The 18,573-nt window shown below is 42.7% G+C and overlaps 3 protein-coding genes across 3 annotated transcripts; all 3 read right to left on the reverse strand.

The window, feature by feature from the left end:
- Window positions 1-711: 711 nt before the first annotated feature.
- On the reverse strand, window positions 712-1,656 carry LOC128399097 (olfactory receptor 6M1-like). The gene has a single exon (XM_053360359.1). The coding sequence runs from the start codon at window positions 1,654-1,656 to the stop codon at window positions 712-714; it is 945 nt and encodes a 314-aa protein (XP_053216334.1).
- A 10,512-nt stretch (window positions 1,657-12,168) lies between these two features.
- LOC128399098 (olfactory receptor 6M1-like) lies at window positions 12,169-13,107 on the reverse strand. The gene has a single exon (XM_053360360.1). It carries the CDS (start codon window positions 13,105-13,107, stop codon window positions 12,169-12,171), a length of 939 nt encoding a protein of 312 aa, XP_053216335.1.
- Window positions 13,108-16,512: 3,405 nt separating this feature from the next.
- On the reverse strand, window positions 16,513-17,460 carry LOC128399099 (olfactory receptor 6M1-like). The gene has a single exon (XM_053360361.1). The coding sequence runs from the start codon at window positions 17,458-17,460 to the stop codon at window positions 16,513-16,515; it is 948 nt and encodes a 315-aa protein (XP_053216336.1).
- Window positions 17,461-18,573: the final 1,113 nt, after the last annotated feature.

The following is an 18,573-nucleotide window of genomic DNA, read 5'->3' on the forward strand; positions in this document are numbered from 1 at the left end:
ATTCAGCCCCAAGCAGGCTCTGAACTGCGCCCTATCTAGGTGCTCTCTAAGCCCTAACAAACATTCACTGTCAGAAAAGCCCTATTTGATATTTAAACTGTTGTGTTCTAACTCACTCCTCTCTCCTGATTTGACAATAATAGACCCAGTCTTGATTGGTTTCTGGGTCAATAGGAGGCTAACCCGGGGTCTGTCCGTTATACCCAGTTAGAAAAAGAGGAGGAGGAGGAGGAGTTTGGATTTGATATCCCGCTTTATCACTACCCTAAGGAGTCTCAAAGCAGGTAACAATCTCCTTTCCCTTCCTCCCCCACAACAAACAATCTCTGAAGTGACTGAGGCTGAGAGACTTCAAAGAAGTGTGACTAGCCCAAGGTCACCCAGCAGCTGCATGTGGAGAAGCGGGGACGTGAACCCGGTTCACCAGATTACGAGACTACCGCTCTTAACCACTACACCACACTGGCTCCCAGTTACCCAGTTTTCTATTTATAACCATTTTACACGTGGTGATATCTTGCATTTTCAATGTTCATGCAATCATTTGCTGGTGATATAGTAGCTGAAAGACAGGACTTGTACCCACCTCCCAAAAATACCTTCAGCCCAGAAGAAACACCACAACCAGCAGTCCATCACATACTTGCTCACATACTAATCAACCTGTACAAACTGAATCATGATGGTGCAATGAAGAAAGGAAAGGATACATCAAAGAGCTTTCCTCTTCTTCAGACAGTCTTTGAAGGCCTCCTTGACCTTCTCATTCCTTAGACTATAAATAAAAGGGTTCAGCAATGGGGTAACCATTCCAGTAAGGACAGCAACTGCTTTCTGGACATCCCGAGAGCGTCCCTGGCTGGGTAAAGAGTACATGAAAATTGAGCTGCCATAAAAAATGGAGGCAACAGTGATGTGAGATGCACAGGTGGAAAATGTCTTTTGCCGACCTTTGGTGGAGTGCATGCGCAAGATGGTGACGATGATGTAGATGTAAGAGAGAAGAGTGACAAACAAAGAACTGAGGAGCACCACTGAAGACAGGACTGAAGCCAAAGTTAGATTGAAATGTACATCATTACAAGAAAGCTTTAGCATTGAAGCATAATCACAGAAGAAATGGTCTATAATATTAGAGCCACAGAAGGATAGTGGATAGAAATAAATGAATGGGGCAACAGGAGAAAGGAATCCAGCAATCCAGCAGCCAAAGACCAAATAGGCACAGACCCATCCATTCATGATGATGGCATAGTGAAGTGGTCTGCAGATGGCAACATAGCGATCAAAGGCCATCACAGCAAGAAGGATGGTTTCACACGTGCCAAAGACAAAGTAGAAGTAGCATTGAGCCACACAGCCCAAAAAAGAGATGGCCTTGCTCAGGGAAACCATGTCCACCAGCATCTTGGGGATGATAGATGTGACGAAGAAGATCTCCATGAGTGAGAGGTTGCAGAGCAAAAAGTACATAGGGGTTTGGAGACGCTGGTCCAAACATACCAGTGAGATGATGGTGATATTCCCAGCTACTGTTATCAGGAAAACAACAAGAAGCACCACAAAAACGATAAGTTCCAGGTGTCTAGGAAGTTGAAAACTAGTTAAGATGAACTCGGCCACTTGCTCCATGCTGCTCTGATTCCTCAGTCCCATGGTGAATGTGGAGTTGTGGAATGATCAAGCAGAAGAAACACATTCAGACACATGCAATCCATCGGTCAAGGATGTGCTATGTGAAGTACTTTGTTTTGTCTCTCCTGGGTTTTCCAACGTCCGGCTTCAGTGGATGTCCCCAAGCTTTAATCTTATGAGAGAGGGAGCAAAACTTTTCTCTCTCGACATTCTTCACTGGTCTTTATGTCTATGGCCACTCTTTATTTCTCCACTGTATGTTGTATCCAACTAATTTTTACTCACGGTAGACCTGTTGAAAAATAAAGGACCCCAATCATGCTCATTAATTTCAACTAATATAAGTAGTCTACAATCCATTATTGCCTACAATCTGTTGTTTGCTGAACTTACCTGTTGTGTTTCCTCTCTTCAGCCTGTGAAGAAATAAATAAAAAGCTATTTTAATATATGATAAAAAGCAGAGCATTCAAATTTCTTCCCATCCAACAAGGAACACTGGAATCTCCTAGCAATTGTATACTTAAAAAAACAAAACAAAACTCCCACTAATAACAGAAATTAAAGTGCATGCAAGAATGTGTTCTTTTGATGTGGCATTAGGAGCAACAATACAGATTTCAGAGTATATCTGTCAGAGTTCTGGTAATGTTTGTGTGCTGCTTTTTCTGGAAATAAAAAGGGAAGATAAACACAAGGAGGCAATAGCAGGAGAAAGAAGCTGTTCTTAGCACTCTTTGTCATGGGTATCTATCATCTAAAGGTAAAGGTAAAGGTACCCCTGCCCCTACGGGCCAGTCTTGACAGACTCTGGGGTTGTGCGCCCATCTCACTTAAGAGGCCAGGGGCCAGCGCTGTCCGGAGACACTTCCGGGTCACGTGGCCAGCGTGACATCGCTGCTCTGGCGAGCCAGAGCCGCACACGGAAACGCTGTTTACCTTCCCGCTAGAAAGCGGTCCCTATTTATGTACTTGCACCCGGAGGTGCTTTCGAACTGCTAGGTTGGCAGGCAAAATGCCAACCTAGCATCTACCTGATCATCTACCTATCATCTACCTATCAACCTATCACCTACCTGATGAAATAGATGCCTTCTTAGGTGCTTGTAAACTCAAATTCCCAGAAGTCTTCATTTTCTACATTTCATGGAGAGGTTCCCAAAAGAATAATAGTTACAAACAACCAAGAGCTGAAAAGTAAATGTTTGATGCTTTAGAAGCAGGGGGTTAACCTTTGGCCATCCAGATGCTGCAGAACTCCCAAATCCCAATAGCCCAGGGCAACAAGGTCAATCACCAGGGATGCTGGGAGTTGAACATCTGTAGGGCCACTAGTATTTTTGATACTATCAATGCATTAGCTATGCATATCTGCACAAAGGGAGCTCCTTCTGAATTCAGGGCTTACTCCCAGTTAAACATATATAGGGTTGTATCATACCAGGGAGCAAGTTCCACTGAACTCACATTGGCTTTCCTCTGCATAAAATTTCACTCTTGGGGATTCAAGTTGAATCAAGCACACTTCAGAATATTTTCTCTTGGGCTAGTAGGAGCAGATTCCCTGCATGAGCAGGAGGTTTGGACTATAGTGGTACCTTGGTTCTCAAACTTAATCCATTCTAGAAGTCCGTTCCAAAACCAAAGCATTCCAAAACCAAGGCATGCTTTCCTATAGAAAGTAATGTAAAATGGATTAATTCATTCCAGACTTTTAAAAACAACCCCTGAAACAGCAATTTAATATGAATTTTACAATCTTTTTTTTTATATAAATATTTATTGGAATTTTCAAAAAATAAAGAAAAAACAAAAAAAAAAACAATTAGAAACACATAAAAATTACATTTCTTACTGTCAATGACCAATTTCCTTGACTTCCCCACACCTCCCCTTCTTGTATTCCAGTTCCAATTTTTAGCTCAGCAAGTTCTTGTCCCCAAACTTTACCTTATTTTCTCTAATTCATTTTAGTTAACCAATTTTAACTTATAAACCTCAATCTTTATACATCAATACTTATTCTTAAAAATCTTTTTCTAAGGTCGGCCCCAATTCCCTTCCCCGAATTCCCCATTTTTATGTTAGTGGCAAAACAAAATTAAATGAAACAGAATATAATTGTACACCCTTTGGATTCCCAAAGCCCCACCACCCCCTTTCCCGGTTTCGAACCCCAACAAAAGCCCATCAGTCCATCTGCAGTCAGCCTGGCGACCTCACGTCCGAGGCTCTTAATTCTCTCTCAATTCCTCTCTGCCGGTTTTTTTGATAGTCCTTTATATTGAACTCCAAATCTCGAAGAAGCTCTGTCCCAATAAGATCCATGTTTCTTCCAGCCAGGCCTCCATATTTAAAAGTGGTGCCAAAATCTTGTTTCTTACTTCTCTTAAGTCCAAATGTCCCAAAAGCTCCAGTTTCCACTTTAGCCAGGTTTGTATTCCATAGGTCTTCAGATCTCCACATAGGGAGATCTCTCCATTCTTCAATTCAAACCAGATTTTCATCATCCTGATCTTATTTTCCTTTATATCCATCTTAACCGGCCTCTGGCTCTCCTCAATCATCTGTGGCATTATAGCTCCTCCTTCTTTTTCCTTCAAATCATCATGTTCCTCTTTCATCACATTCTCAGATTTCTCAAATTTCTTTTCTTGTTCAGCTGCAAAAATTTTTAGTTCAACTGCAAAACTTTCCTGTTCAGCTGCAAAGACTTGAGTCAAGTCCCTCCCAGGCTCAGTAACTTTATTTACTGTTCCATTCAGTATTGTAACATTTGTGGCCAAAACATCACTCTGTTCCTGCAACTTTCCCAAGAGAAAAAAAGTCCTCTCCAGTTCAGCCAGTGTTTTTCCACTTACAGCCATTTTTGTAATGTCCTAAACCCCCTCTAGAGGGATTCTGGTTTCTTAGTATCTTCCAGTTCCAACCCAAAAGTCAAGTTAGCCTTTTCTTCTTTATTTTTAACAATTTGTTACCAAATTGTAACGAATATAACCAGCAAAGACAACAGAAACAAAGTTCTCCTTTTCCCCCAACTTTGACAGCGGTCTTGGGGGAGGGGTGAATTCCGCTCTCAATGTTAGCTCTTATCCTCCAGCACAATCACTTATATTGCCAAAACGTGAAGTTAATTGCTTTTATCCACAAAAAAGAAAGGTATTCTCTCAACCTTAGTTATAAAATCCTTGCTTTAAGATGTTTACAAGGCGGGTAGGTGGACTTCCTCTTTACACCTTACCCGGTCGTGCCTAATTCCCCCAAAAATTTCCCTTTTAAGTCCAATTTCCGTATTACTCACAGGTTGTTACTTTTAGTCCAAATGTTCAGAGAAAGAAGTCAGCGCTCTCCGTCCATGGCATGCGGCTTCACTCAGTAGGGGAAGCAGTCGACTCACAGCACCGCACCGCTCTTCGTCCCCTGTACCAGAGCCTTTAAAAAGGCTCCTTCGCGGGTCGGGGGGGCGCAAATGGTGCCCGCCGAGTCACCAGGTCCACAGGCTTCAGCGCCTGTGGTTTCTGAGGGTCCCCGCGTCGCCGCCGCGGCAGGACCCGACCCCTACTAAGCCGATTCCCTCCGGAGCTCGGAGGGAATCCGCCATTAGGCGATGGCGCTAACCCGGAAGTCAATATGAATTTTACAATCTAACAAGACCATTGATCCATAAAATGAAAGCAATAACCAATGTACTATACTATAAAATAAATAAAACAATATTGTAGATGATAATATATATATATATTTTCTTACCTGCACTGATGATAGTCATTGTTTGGATGGGGGGCTTTCATCCATTTCATCCATTTGTCTTCATCTGGGTTTTTTATTTCTGGAATGGCTACCTGTCCGGCACTCAGGTATCAGGATGCCAGGAATTATCACTCAGGCAGAGGGGCTGCTCAGTAGCTGAGCTCAAATGTCTATACAGTGATACCTCTAGATATGAACAGGATCCGTTCTGGAGCCCCATTTGCATCTAGAGGTAAATGTATCTAGTGATGGCATGTCTGCGCACACGCGCATCGATTTTTGCCGCTTCTGCGCATGCGCATGATGTCATTTTGAGCATCTGAGCATGCGCAAGCGGTGAAACCGGGAAGTAACACACTCCGTTACTTCTGGGTTGCCGCGGAGCGCAACTTGAAGCGTATTTAACCCAAGGTATGACTGTACAGTGGTACCCCGCAAGACGAACACCTCGGAAGACGAAAAACTCGCTAGACGAAAGAGTTTTTCATTTTCTTAGCCGCTTCACAAGACACATTTCCCTATGGGCTTGCTTCGCAAGACGGAACAAAAACGTCTTGCAAGTTTGTTTCCGTTTTCTTAAAACCGCTACAAAACTGTAACTTCAAGGAGCAACTCTTAGCACGTGGTGCGGTAGCCTTTTTTGAGGTTTTTGAAGCACTTTGTTGCCTTTTGCAGCTTTTCAAAAACTGTGTCGGAAGCCGTGCTTCGCAAGACGAAAAAACCGCAAGACGATAAAACTCGCAGAGCAAATTAATTTCATCTTGCGGGGCACCACTGTATGTATTTCTGAAGTTTTCCCAGTGAGCCAGTACATAGATACAATTATCAGTGAATTGTTACATTTGGTATTGTGCAGCAGAGGCCCTTTGAATAGATAGGAAGAAACTGTGATGAAGTGTTTTGTGGGGACAAATCACAAAAGTCACAAAAGTGATTGTGCTGATTTGGTAGTGGGCTGCATGTGCATATCTGCTGGAGGGGCACCCCCCAACCTATACATTAATTCCTGCAACAGAAGAGACCATGAGGATCCTCTGTAATGCAGGAATCATTTGCCCAACATGAGGCTTGAACTCATAACCCTGGGATTAAGAGTCCCATGCCTCAAGAGGAGGCTGCTTGCAGAGCCAGCTCAGCCCAGTGGTTCCTTTGACCAAAGCATTGCTTAGATCCCCTAATCGCTTTCAGGGGTCTGAGACCCACAGGCACTGACTGGCTTTCTTTAAAAGAAAAAGAAAGGGGGAAATAGAGAGAGGAGGCTGCTGGTGACATGCCAGGAACATTATTTCCCAGAGAGACAGTGAGGGCTCCAAGGCAGAAAGAGACAGAGGCTTGCTTTCTTCAAATGCAAAGAGTGAGGCAAGCCCCTCCCATCCTGGAATGCAGGTCGTAAATTTCCAGGACAGAGTAAGGCAGGCAGAGGGGCCGCAGCTTTCAGACACGCTCTCAGGGGAGGAGGGGAAAACTGGACAATCTGCCCCTGAGTCTCCTCATACTAGGAGGATGAACTCTGTGCCCAACTTCTATGCGGCACACCAGTGTGGATTTCAGGTGACCTCAAGAGGTTGGATAAATTTCACGCATCCCTTTTGAGGTCATTATTAGGACTTGCAAACTCTGTAAAATATGAAACAATATGTTGTGAGCTGGGAATACTGCCTTTATCAGTAAGAGCATGGCTGAGGACCTTGAAATATTGGATCTTCCTCCATTATAGAGCCCTATCCCCTAATTCTATACTTTACGATCTTTTAAGTGATAGTGCAGTCTACAATCTATCATTGATTTGTAGGAGAAAACTGGATTCGATAGGGCTCACTCTAACTGATTTTGAAATCTCTGATCCCAAAGATATATGGGAAATTATCAGGAAGACCCTCACAGAAAAAAGTGTTCTCGCCATGCTTGAGGTTGCAAAGCACAGCACCTGCTCTCCTATCCACTTAAATCTCCCTTTGTGTAGAGATTTCCAAAAGGGATACATGACAAATCTGAAGAAACATGAATCGTGTAGGCTGTTTATGTTGGCCAGATTTAACATGTTTCCCTCGGCGGTAGTGAGAGGAAGATACTTAGCTATCCCAGAATCAGAGCGTCTCTGTAAATGCAGAAAACAGGAACCCGATACTCTAGAGCATATATTCTTTTCCTGTGATTTTGGCAGCTATGCCAGAAGACAATTATTTGAGGCCCTAAAATTTAATAGACAGTTTTTTACACAACCAACTGTTCAGGACCTGCTGGCGGACAGCGATGATCAAATTACTTTAATAGCGGCTGAATTTTTAAGTGCTGTCCATGAAGAAAGAATGGGCCATGATAAAGAGACTTAGTGGTTTTTAATGGTAGGTGATGTTGCTGTGTTGTATTATATTATTTATGTACATCGATTTATTTCTTGGAGTTAAGAATAGGACTGGGATAAATTGTGTTCGCTGAGCCCGTATTTTATACAGTCTGTATATGATGTTTGTTTGTTAATGTGAGGTGTGATATGCCTAATAAAGGATTTTGAATTGAATTGAATTGACTAGGAGGATGAGCAGAGTCCAGGCTTGGCGTCAGGCCAACGGAAGGAGGAGCAGATGGTGGATATCCTGTTAGAAAACAGCCCACCCTCCAGTTGGCTCAACTGACCCATCGAGTGAGGAAGATTGAGCTGTGTGCTCGGACTGAACTACTGTGTAAATACCAATAAATCTGAACGTTATAAAACCACCAGCCTGCTGTATCTTTGGTGTGAGAGGGATATCGTAAATCCTGACATGAAATTTGCTCAGGAATGGGTCCCTTGGGCAGGTCCTCTGATATAAGCCTGCTGACATCCTCCTTCTATTGCCTGGGTTGAGAAACTTCATTGATCTGAGGGCTGGACTCTTATCCACATTCACACTCATACTCCCCTCTCTTCCATCCAGACAAGCAAGAAGCAGAGTTCAAGGACACATTCCAGATGTGGAATAATATTTGTGGGTGTGAAGCAGAGCAATGAAGGGTGTGGCCTGAGGAGAGTTGTGGACACCAAATAGAGAGGCTTAAGGTAAAGGTAAAGGGACCCCTGACCATTAGGTCCAGTCGTGGCCGACTCTGGGGTTGTGGCGCTCATCTCGCTTTATTGGCCGAGGGAGCCGGCGTACAGCTTCCGGGTCATGTGGCCAGCATGACTAAGCCGCTTCTGGCGAACCAGAGCAGCACACGGAAATGCCGTTTACCTTCCCGCCAGAGCGGTACCTATTTATCTACTTGCACTTTGACGTGCTTTCGAACCGCTAGGTTGGCAGGAGCAGGGACTGAGCAATGGGAGCTCACCCCGTCACGGGGATTCGAACCGCCGACCTTTTGATTGGCAAGTCCTAGGCTCAGTGGTTTAACCCACAGCGCCACCTGCGCTTTTGTGGCTTAAAAAGGTAAAGGTAAATGTACCCCTGCCCGTACGGGCCAGTCTTGACAGACTCTAGGGTTGTGCGCTCATCTCACTCTATAGGCCGGGAGCCAGCGCTGTCCGCAGACACTTCCGGGTCACGTGGCCAGCGTGATGAAGCTACCCTGGCGAGGCAGAGCCGCACACGGAAACGCCGTTTACCTTCCCGCTAGTAAGCGGTCCCTATTTATCTACTTGCACCCGGGGGTGCTTTCGAACCGTTAGGTTGGCAGGAGCAGGGACTGAGCAACGGGAGCGCACCCCGTCACGGGGATTCGAACCGCCGACCTTTTGATCGGCAAGTCCTAGGCTCAGTGGTTTAACCCACAGCGCCACCCGCGCTTTTGTGGCTTAGTGGGCCACAAATTTGGTACTTCAGTATGAGGCTCCCCTTCCCTTCAACGGGTCCACTCTAAGTAGGTTTAATATTGGATAGAACTCAAAATATTTGTTTTGTTGTTTCTTCACATTGCTTCAAAGGCAGGGAGGCTTGCAAAGAGAGCTGGCTTGTGTAAGGGTAGGTGGTGGGCCCCATTTCTGGGCCTGACTCAACATGTGCCTTTGCTATTTGAATGGGTGCTTCCATACACATATTCTTCAATTTAAAGTTTGCCTTACGTGTGTGTTGGGGACTAGTTTCCACCAATTGTCTCCCCTTGATATATTCACAGCTAGAAGTGTTTGCTTTGGAGGAGGCCTCAAGGGACCATGATAAACTTAGATAATGAAATGATAGTTGGCATCGTTTATCTGCTTTGTAGGAGTTAGAAGGGAAAAGAAAAAATAAGGGGAAAGGAAGTATTCATGCATACCTGTCAACTGTTCCAGAACACAAATGGAGTGTATTTCTTCCTATATGCATAAAAATGTAAGGTTATCATCACGTAGTCTCCACTGGAGGTTTTCTAGTCACACATCACAATCCTGAATTTGCATGAAGTCAGGGCAGGGAAGGAGAGAAAAAAATGAAGGCAGGTTGTACACAGTCAATCCTAGTAACATGTGTGATCTTTGAAGCTCCAGGTTCAATGTATGAATTTAGAAGAGATATTTTATGAACAAGCAAACACTCATATATGTGCAGCATCCATCAGCTGAACTTAAAATTCTCCAACAGAGCAGGGGGGTTGCTGGATGAAGCAAGCATGGGAGAAAGCCCCTGATATGTAATATTTGTGAATTGTTAATTTTTCTTACCTGTCAACTTTGGTTTCTCTCAATTTCCCATTTCTCATCATCATAAATTCAGTTCTCTACATTTCCATATCGGTTTTCATTTTTAAAAAATTATACTTAAAATTCATCACCATCATTTTATTGTACATTTCTCAAATACAAACATTTTTGCAAAGCAAATGTCACTAATATACACATTTATACGCACACTTCACTCTAATACGTGCATTTTGTACATATTACTTGGTGGAACGACGGCATTGCAAAATTTGAGAAGCATACTTTTTGGGAAATGGTTGTTTTTTGGTTACCTATTTTCTTTTGGAAGCCAGAAATAGGTAGGTTCTCCCCTCATTTCTATTAGCCACACATTCAGCATTAATGAAAGGAAACTTAAAGACAGATATCTCTTTGAGTAACTAAATTTTGCCTCAGAGTTCTAATGCATATAGAGTTCTTCATGCATACAGCTGTATATGAATAGGACCCATTCCACAAACACTGAAAACAAAGCTTTAATGTGTGTGGACGATGGATATGATATCACACTGAATGTGCAAGTGGGAGTATCATGTAAATAGTATCATATATACACCTCTGTTAAAGACACTGCATGACATACAACACAAATCAAAATATGCCCCTATTTCTTTGCTTCCCTTGTTGTGAAATTAATGTCCAAGGGATTGTGGTAACCATCTCCAAGATGACGTATGAAACACAGATGGTATATTCCTTCTGCTTATTAAACCTAGAGACAAAGTGGATCTGGACTCATTGCAGGGATGGTGGGAAAGATTTAATTCAGCTTGCATTTAAACACAAACCTACCTAAGTCACACTTTCTGAAATAGTATGCATACTGAAACTCAGCTGTCCTTGAGCCACATAATGTGCACAAAAATGCGTCTCTGAGAAAAAGCGTGTTTGAAAACCAACAAATTTGTGATAAAGAATAATTTAAGGATGTTGACAAGGTGGAGCGTGCCCAGCGGAGGGCAACCAAGATTAGCAAGGGTCTGGTAACCAAGCCTTATGAGGAACAGATGGGGGAGTTGGGTTTGTTTACTCTGGGAAAGAAGAGACTGAGAAGAAATATGCTAGCCTTCTTCTAGTTGCAGACTTTCGTGTCTCAAATTGTTGCAGTGCCCCAGAAGTTCCGTGGCCAGTGCAACCAAACCAGTTTTGTTCCCCTAGATTTGCCTTTGCGTCTTCAAATATCTAAAGGGCTACCACTTGGGGAATATAGAGCAAGCTTGTTTTCTCCTGTTCCAGAGAGTAGGACCTGAATCAATGGGTTCAAGTTACAAGAAAGGAGATTTTGACTAAGCATCAGGAAGAACTTTCTGACAGGGACAATTATTTGATATTTCAGCTCAGTTCTAATGAAAACTCTCTACACAATCCCCTAAAAACCCTCTGCCATACTCAATCCAAATAAATTTCTCAAAGAATATCAAATTGCAATATAAGTCACAATAAGTTAAACTCCAAAGTCATGCAGATAACAATCATATAGACAGTTATGACAGTTGTTGGTCTGTATCAAATGGAGCATGCTCTGCTTGGCTTGCTCTGGTCCATGGGGTCACGAAGATTTGGACATGACTAAACGACAAAACAACAACAAATCAGATGGAGCTCAGTTTCTACAAAAGTATGAGAAGGATAGAGCACTCCAGTAGTTTCAGGCAGTGGGAAAACTCATGAAGATGTCAGTAGCAGTGCCAATATATACTTTCCCTGGTTTGGGAGTTATTCAGGAGGAGGGGGGAAATTAAATTTGAGACTGCATCCCCAAGAATGCTAGCAAGGGATTTACAGGATATTTAATTCTACTTTTCACCCTTTATTCCAGCAGCTCTAATTGCCAGAAAACATGGACTGGAACACACAGAGTGACGGTCAAACCCCAGTTACCCAGTTTTCTATCTACGGTCATTTTACACGTGGCGACTGAATTGCACTTCCAACATTCTTGCAGTGATTGGATGGTGCAATTGTTTAATTACCTTCATTGAAGTTGAAAGAAGGGGTCGCTTCTTCCTATCAAATGACATCAATGCAGAAGAAACAACACAACCAGCAGTTCAACACCCTTGTTCGCATTCCAATCAACCAATACAAACTGAATCAGCAGGATGCTATGACGAAAGAGCAAGATGAATCAAAGAGTTACTTCATTCTCACAGTGTGAATCTCCTTTTCTTCAGAAAGTCTTTGAATACCTCCTTGACCTTCTCATTCCTTAGACAATAAATAAAAGGGTTCAGTAAAGGTGTAACAGCTGCTGTAAGGACAGCAATGCCCATGTGGACATCCTGGGAGTATCCCTGGCTGGGTAAAGAGTACATGAAAATTGCACTGCCATAAAAGATGGAAGCAACAGTGATGTGAGATGCACAGGTGGAAAATGTCTTTAGTCGACCTGTGGTGGACTGCATGCGCAAGATGGTGGCAATGATGTAGATGTAAGAGAGAAGAGTGGCAAACAAAGAGCCCAGGAGCACCACCGAGGACACGACATTCTCCAGAGCCAGGTTGAAATGTACATCATTACAAGAAAGCTTTATCATCGGGGCATAGTCACAGAAGAAATGGTCAATGGTGTTAGAGCAGAAGGATAGGTCCAAGAGCAGGATGAAGGGGACAAGTGTAGTGACGGAACCACAAACCCAGCAGCCCAAGACCAGATCGGTGCAGACCCATCCATTCATGATGATGGTATAGCGAAGAGGTTTGCAGATGGCGACATAGCGATCAAAGGCCATCACGGCAATAAGGATGGCTTCACTGCCGCCAAAGGAGAAGTAGAAATAGCATTGGGCCACACAGCCCGAGTAAGAGATGGCTTTGTTCAGAGAAACCATGTCCACCAGCATCTTGGGGATGATAGATGTGACGAAGAAGACCTCAATGAGTGAGAGGTTGCAGAGGAAAAAGTACATGGGGGTTTGGAGGCGCTGGTCCAAGCATACCAGTGTGATGATGGTGATATTCCCAGCTACCGTTAACAGGAAAACAAGAAGAAGCACCACAAAAAGGAAAAGCTCCCATTGCCTAGGAAGTTGGAAGCCAATTAAGATGAACTCGGTCACCTGTTCCATGCTGCTGTGATTCCTCATTCCCATGGCCAAAGTGGAGTTGTGGGATGATCAAGCAGATGAAACACACACATATACACTTTAGGGTTTGTATGATTTAAGGAAAGCTGCTTTTCATCTCTTCCAGTAATCTGGACACTAACAGGATCCCCCTCCCTTACAGTTGCAAAAAGGCTCTGGTTTTGAGCATCCCAATCTTCTTAAGGAATACAAATAATAATAATAATAATGAAATCAACATTTCCTCATACATTATTAGTGTTCAAATTTCCATTGAATCCTGTGGGACTGACTTCTTACTGTACTTAAAAAACAACAATTTATTTTGCAACGTTTATGTACCGCTTGGTTGTATTGAAACCTCTAAGCAGTTTTATCGGTTCCTAGACAGCAGAAATTTGCCCTTTAAATACCTTCTTGGAGAGGAGATCCTCATATGCATTTTCAGTTCAAGCGCTAAAACAATTAAAATACTAACTTTTTGCTATGTAATGATTGGATTGTGTAGTATAGCATAGATAATAGTGTGTCTATTATTTGCGTCATTAAATTTACTGGTCACTGTTTTACTAAAGTAATTTTAAGTGACTTACAATATATAAACAAAAGAACAGAGACATTAAAACCAACAAAAAAGAAAACAAAGAGAAAAGTAAACATTACAGAAAAAGCAAAGTTACCCATCTTGATCCATAAGTTAAATAAGAGATAAGTGTTTGTGTGTAGAGTAAATTTGTAGAGTGTTGCCTAAGTATGGTGCAGTTATCAGCTGAAAGTCTCAAACAGAAATGATGTAAGTTTTCCAAGTCCATTAGTCTTACCATGGCTGGGTGCCTTTCATAATCCTCTATAGAATACCAGCAAGACACACTTTATTTCCCAAGGTACCTTGGGAAGATGACAATTATACTGAGATGGAACAGACCAGATTTCTGCTGCATGCATGAATCAGTCTTCTCCAACCTTGTGCTATCAATGTGTTTGGATTACAATTCCCAGCAGCCCTTGCCAGGTTCAAACAGTCTCGTGTTCAATCCTATATCCCGGTTGGGTTGGCAATTTCTCCAGCAATTTCTCTGCCTGGACATGGTAGAAGTTGCACCTGGGATCTTATTCAGGCAAAGCAGACGATCTATGATTCAGCTACTATATTCTCCTACTCTGAAACATGTGTGCTGGCATGATATTGACAGGTTGCATTCAAAAGGAGAAACATAATAGTATTTCATCAATTATTTTCCAGAGGGAGGAGTTATTTTCCAACAGTTCATTTAGAGCGGGGCTCACCTTTAGAAACAGTAAGCCCTTTTCTTCTTACTGTTTGTGGAATGCTCTCCCCAGAGAGGCTCATCTGGTGCCTTCCTTTCATATATTTAGGTGCCAGGAAAAAACCATTCATCCTCTCTGTACCTTTGGCTAATTAAATAATCTATGGCCTTTGAAACTGTGTTTGTGGTTTGGGGGAGGGTTTCATTTGTAATTATGTTATGCATCGTTGTGTTTTTATACAGATGACTCCCCACTTATCTTGGGGTTACATTCCGGGCCCCCTCACGCTTAAGTGAAATCACATAATGTGGGGAGCACCCTTTAAAGACCCTTTAAACTCCCTCTCTGCCACTCTCTCTTCAACCCATACCAAAAATACTGTGTCCAAAAATATCAACAACTAGAATTGAAGCTCTGGGGTGGGCAGGAGGCTGGAGGACGTGTGGAAAAGTGACTGCTGCTGCTGCGCTGCCCCACACATCGTCTGTTAGGCAGGGAGGCTGAGCAGCCTAAACAAAGCCCCACTACACTTCTGGTCTCTAATGGGCTTCCTCTCTCAGCTCCGGGGATGGTCTATCCATGAGCCACAAGCACTCTCCAGCTCTCTCCCACCATTTCCTGGTTTGAATTGAATTATTTGATTATTTCCCAGCACTGCGTGTATACACAGTTGATTATTAATTGATTGTGTGTATGTGTATGTGGAGGGGATGCCTGTACTGCAAACTGCCCTGTGATCCTCAGATGAAGGGCGGTATAATAAATAAATAAATAATAATGATTACAATACATTAGCTTATCTTCTTCTTTCTCTCCTCCACCCCAAGGTTGCAAGTGGAGTCGGGCACAGCAGCAGCAAGTGTGTTGGAATTCTGGCCAGGAGTTTTCATCCTTCCCAGGATCCCAGACTTAGTGACATTAGAGGGAAGACAGGGGAACATTCGGCTCCACCCTGTAGAGCACAGGTGGCCAACTCCCAAGAGACTGCGATCTACTCACAGAGTTAAAAACTGACAGTGATCTACCCCCCTTTTTAGGGTTCAGGTCAAAGTTATTGAGTTTTTCAGGGAGGAGGTAAAATGTGGAGCTTTTTTTAGGGGAGCCACAGTTTCTTTGGGGGGAGTCAGTGATCTACCAGTAATCTACCACAGACATCCAATGATCTACCTGTTGGACATGCCTGCTATAGGGCAACGATTGACTGTTGGGTGGGACACCTCACTTGGCAATCACGTGGCATCATTATGAAGTCACACGATTGGTAGTTCTGCCAATGTGCCTAAGTCCCCAACATGGGACAAGTTCAAGGAACATCACTGGGAGGAAGAAGTGATTTTCACTGAATAGGGACTACTTCACCTTCCTTGAGCAAGGTGTGTGTCAACATCTGATCAGCTGCTGGACATTGGAAAGCAAACCTTCCTTCAGCAAAGGAATAATCGGGAGCCTGCTTTAATCTCGTAATAGTTCCTTTGAAACCGCACCCTTATCTGCCCCATAACTTATGCAAATATCACATCGTGTGTATGGTGGATGTGTGCAGCTTTCCCCGAAATGGTTTGAAGATCCCAATGGGGGCACCTGGAACACCACATTTGGCTCATATGTCAGAGATTCCCCACCCATGTACTAAAAGAAAAAGGTGACTACTACCCCACATGCACCCTAACAGCATGGAAAATACCTGGAGAAAAGTTTGCTCAATGTTCTCCATTTTCTGGGCATGTGAGAAAAGGTGCATTTTTAAAAAAATAACCTTCTTGTCATATGACCCAATTTTGTATTTCTTTTTCTTTAACCTACATTACATAGTTGTTGTGATAGTGGAATGGGTAGTGGGGAGAACCATGCACAGCACCTTGTGCTCCTTGGAGGTAAGGTGGAATTTAACCCATCCAGTGCTTTTTTTCTGGGAGTACGCAGTGATATGCATACCGCTAAACATTTTGTGAATCTAAGTTTGGCCTCGTTGAGGGGTAGTATTTCAATATGAGTAGGAAAATGAGAGTACCCCTAAACATTTTTTTAAAGAAAAAAGCACTGACCACATCACCCTACAACTTGCTCTCATTCGCCAGGCAATTTGTAGAAGAACAAATCAAACCAATGACAGTTCAACAAAGGAAGAGCAGGATGGATCAACAAGTTGCTTCATTCTCAGAGTGTGAATTTTCTCTTCTTCAGACAGTCTTTGAAGGCCTCCTTGACCTTCTCATTTCTTAGACTATAAATAAAAGGGTTCAGTAAAGGAGTAACTACCCCAGTAAGGACAGCAAGGCCCATCTGGACATCTTGGGAGTATCCCTGGCTGGGTAAAGCATACATGATAATTGAGCTGCCATAAAAAATGGAGGCTACAGTGATGTGAGATGCACAGGTGGAAAATGTCTTTTGTCGTCCTTTGGTGGAAAGCATGCACAAGATGGTGCCAATGATGTAGACGTAAGAGAGAAGAGTTACAAACAAAGAGCCCAGGAGCATAACTGAGCACAAGACATTCTCCAGAGCCAGGAGGGCCTGCACATCACTGCAAGAAAGCTTTACAACTGGGGTGTAGTCACAGAAGAAATGGTCTATAATATTAGAGCCACAGAAGGATAGTGGGTAGAGTAAAATGATTGGGGCAGCAGGAGCAAGGAAGCCACCGATCCAGCAGCCCAGGACCAAATCAATGCAGACCCATTCATTCATAATGATGGCATAGCGCAGTGGCTTACAGATGGCAACATAGTGATCAAAGGCCACCACAGCAAGAAGGATGGTTTCACTGGCACCAAAGAAGAAGTAGAAATAGCATTGGGCCACACAGCCAAAGAAAGAGATGACTTTGTTCAGAGAAACCATGTCCACCAGCATCTTGGGGATAATAGACATGACAAAGAAGACCTCCATGAGTGAGAGGTTGCAGAGGAAAAAGTACATGGGGGTTTGGAGGCGCTGGTCCAAGCATACCAGTGTGATGATGGTGATATTCCCAGCTACTGTTATCAGGAAAACAACAAGAAGCACCACAAAAAGGATGAGCTCCAAGTGCCTAGGAAGTTGGAAGCTAGTTAAGATGAACTCAGTCACCTGCTCCATGCTGCTCTGGTTCTTCAATCCCATGGCCAATGTGGAAGTATAGAACAATCAAGCAGTTGAAACATGTATGCTTTAGAGTTTGTGTGATTCAAGGCAGACTCTTTTTCCGCTCTTCTACTGTTCTGGGCACTAACAGGAGCTTCCTCGCTGACAAGAATTATCAAGATGTTTTCTTTTGACACCACAACTAATTCTTTGTTCCTTTTGTTCTGTTGCTCATAAAAAAAATACAGAATGTTTTGTTTTCTTGCCAGCAGTAGAAGTTTAGAACAGAAAGCTCAAAGTAGGTTTTCCTCCAGATCATGATTCTGTAAAATTCTCATTGATTTTGCAGTACTCTGCACTTGGAAAATGACCAGCATTCTTCACTGTACATTGCATGTAAACATGTGTTGTTCAAGACGGTCAGAACTTCACTGGACCTTATTAAAAGAAAGATAGCTGCTTTACCTTACCTCTAATTATGTGTTTGTTTTATTTCTATTGCTTCTTTATAATATCATTTACAAGATAAAGTTGTTGATCACAAAGAGCCTTATTTCTCATCTATACCTTCTTCTCATTTTAAAAAACAAACAAACCACAGCATCCTCAATCTTCCAACTAGGGGTGGGGAAGAAATAGGAGAAATTTGCAATGAGATACTGACAATTTTTCAGGATGACTTAAACAACAACAACAACCACAATCCGATTTGAAAATGTGGAAAACCAAACTTCAGAATGTGAAAAGTGAGGAACAGAGAGAAATCAAAATTCACACAACCACTCATCCTTATATCCAACCAAATACAAAAATTCAGCATTTGTACATAGAGCATTAAGGCTGCAATCCTATTCCCATTTTCCTAGGATTAAACCTTGTTGAACTCTAGGAGACAAACTTCTAAGAAGACTTTGTATGGTTTCATGGTATATCCCTTCCTGAAGAAATACACCCAGCCTCATATGTATAATCAAATAAAGACTTAGATAGATAGATACATAATATTAACAGTAATAGATTTGTGGTTCCATTTCCAACTGCTTTGTAGATTATTCTTTTGGGTTTTATTCTAACTTTATTGCCTATTTAATGATTTAATTATGTAGAAGTATAGTATATTTATTTTCGGACAATGACTTGTAGAGTAGGTAG

The sequence above is a fragment of the Podarcis raffonei genome, chromosome 13 (assembly GCF_027172205.1).
Source record: "Podarcis raffonei isolate rPodRaf1 chromosome 13, rPodRaf1.pri, whole genome shotgun sequence".
Classification (NCBI taxonomy): domain Eukaryota; kingdom Metazoa; phylum Chordata; class Lepidosauria; order Squamata; family Lacertidae; genus Podarcis; species Podarcis raffonei.

What these genes read in the sequence shown, in the direction of transcription:
- LOC128399097 (XM_053360359.1), bottom strand. Translation starts at nt 1,656, where the DNA reads ATGGGACTGAGGAATCAGAGCAGCATGGAGCAAGTGGCCGAGTTCATC.
- LOC128399098 (XM_053360360.1), bottom strand. Translation starts at nt 13,107, where the DNA reads ATGAGGAATCACAGCAGCATGGAACAGGTGACCGAGTTCATCTTAATT.
- LOC128399099 (XM_053360361.1), bottom strand. Translation starts at nt 17,460, where the DNA reads ATGGGATTGAAGAACCAGAGCAGCATGGAGCAGGTGACTGAGTTCATC.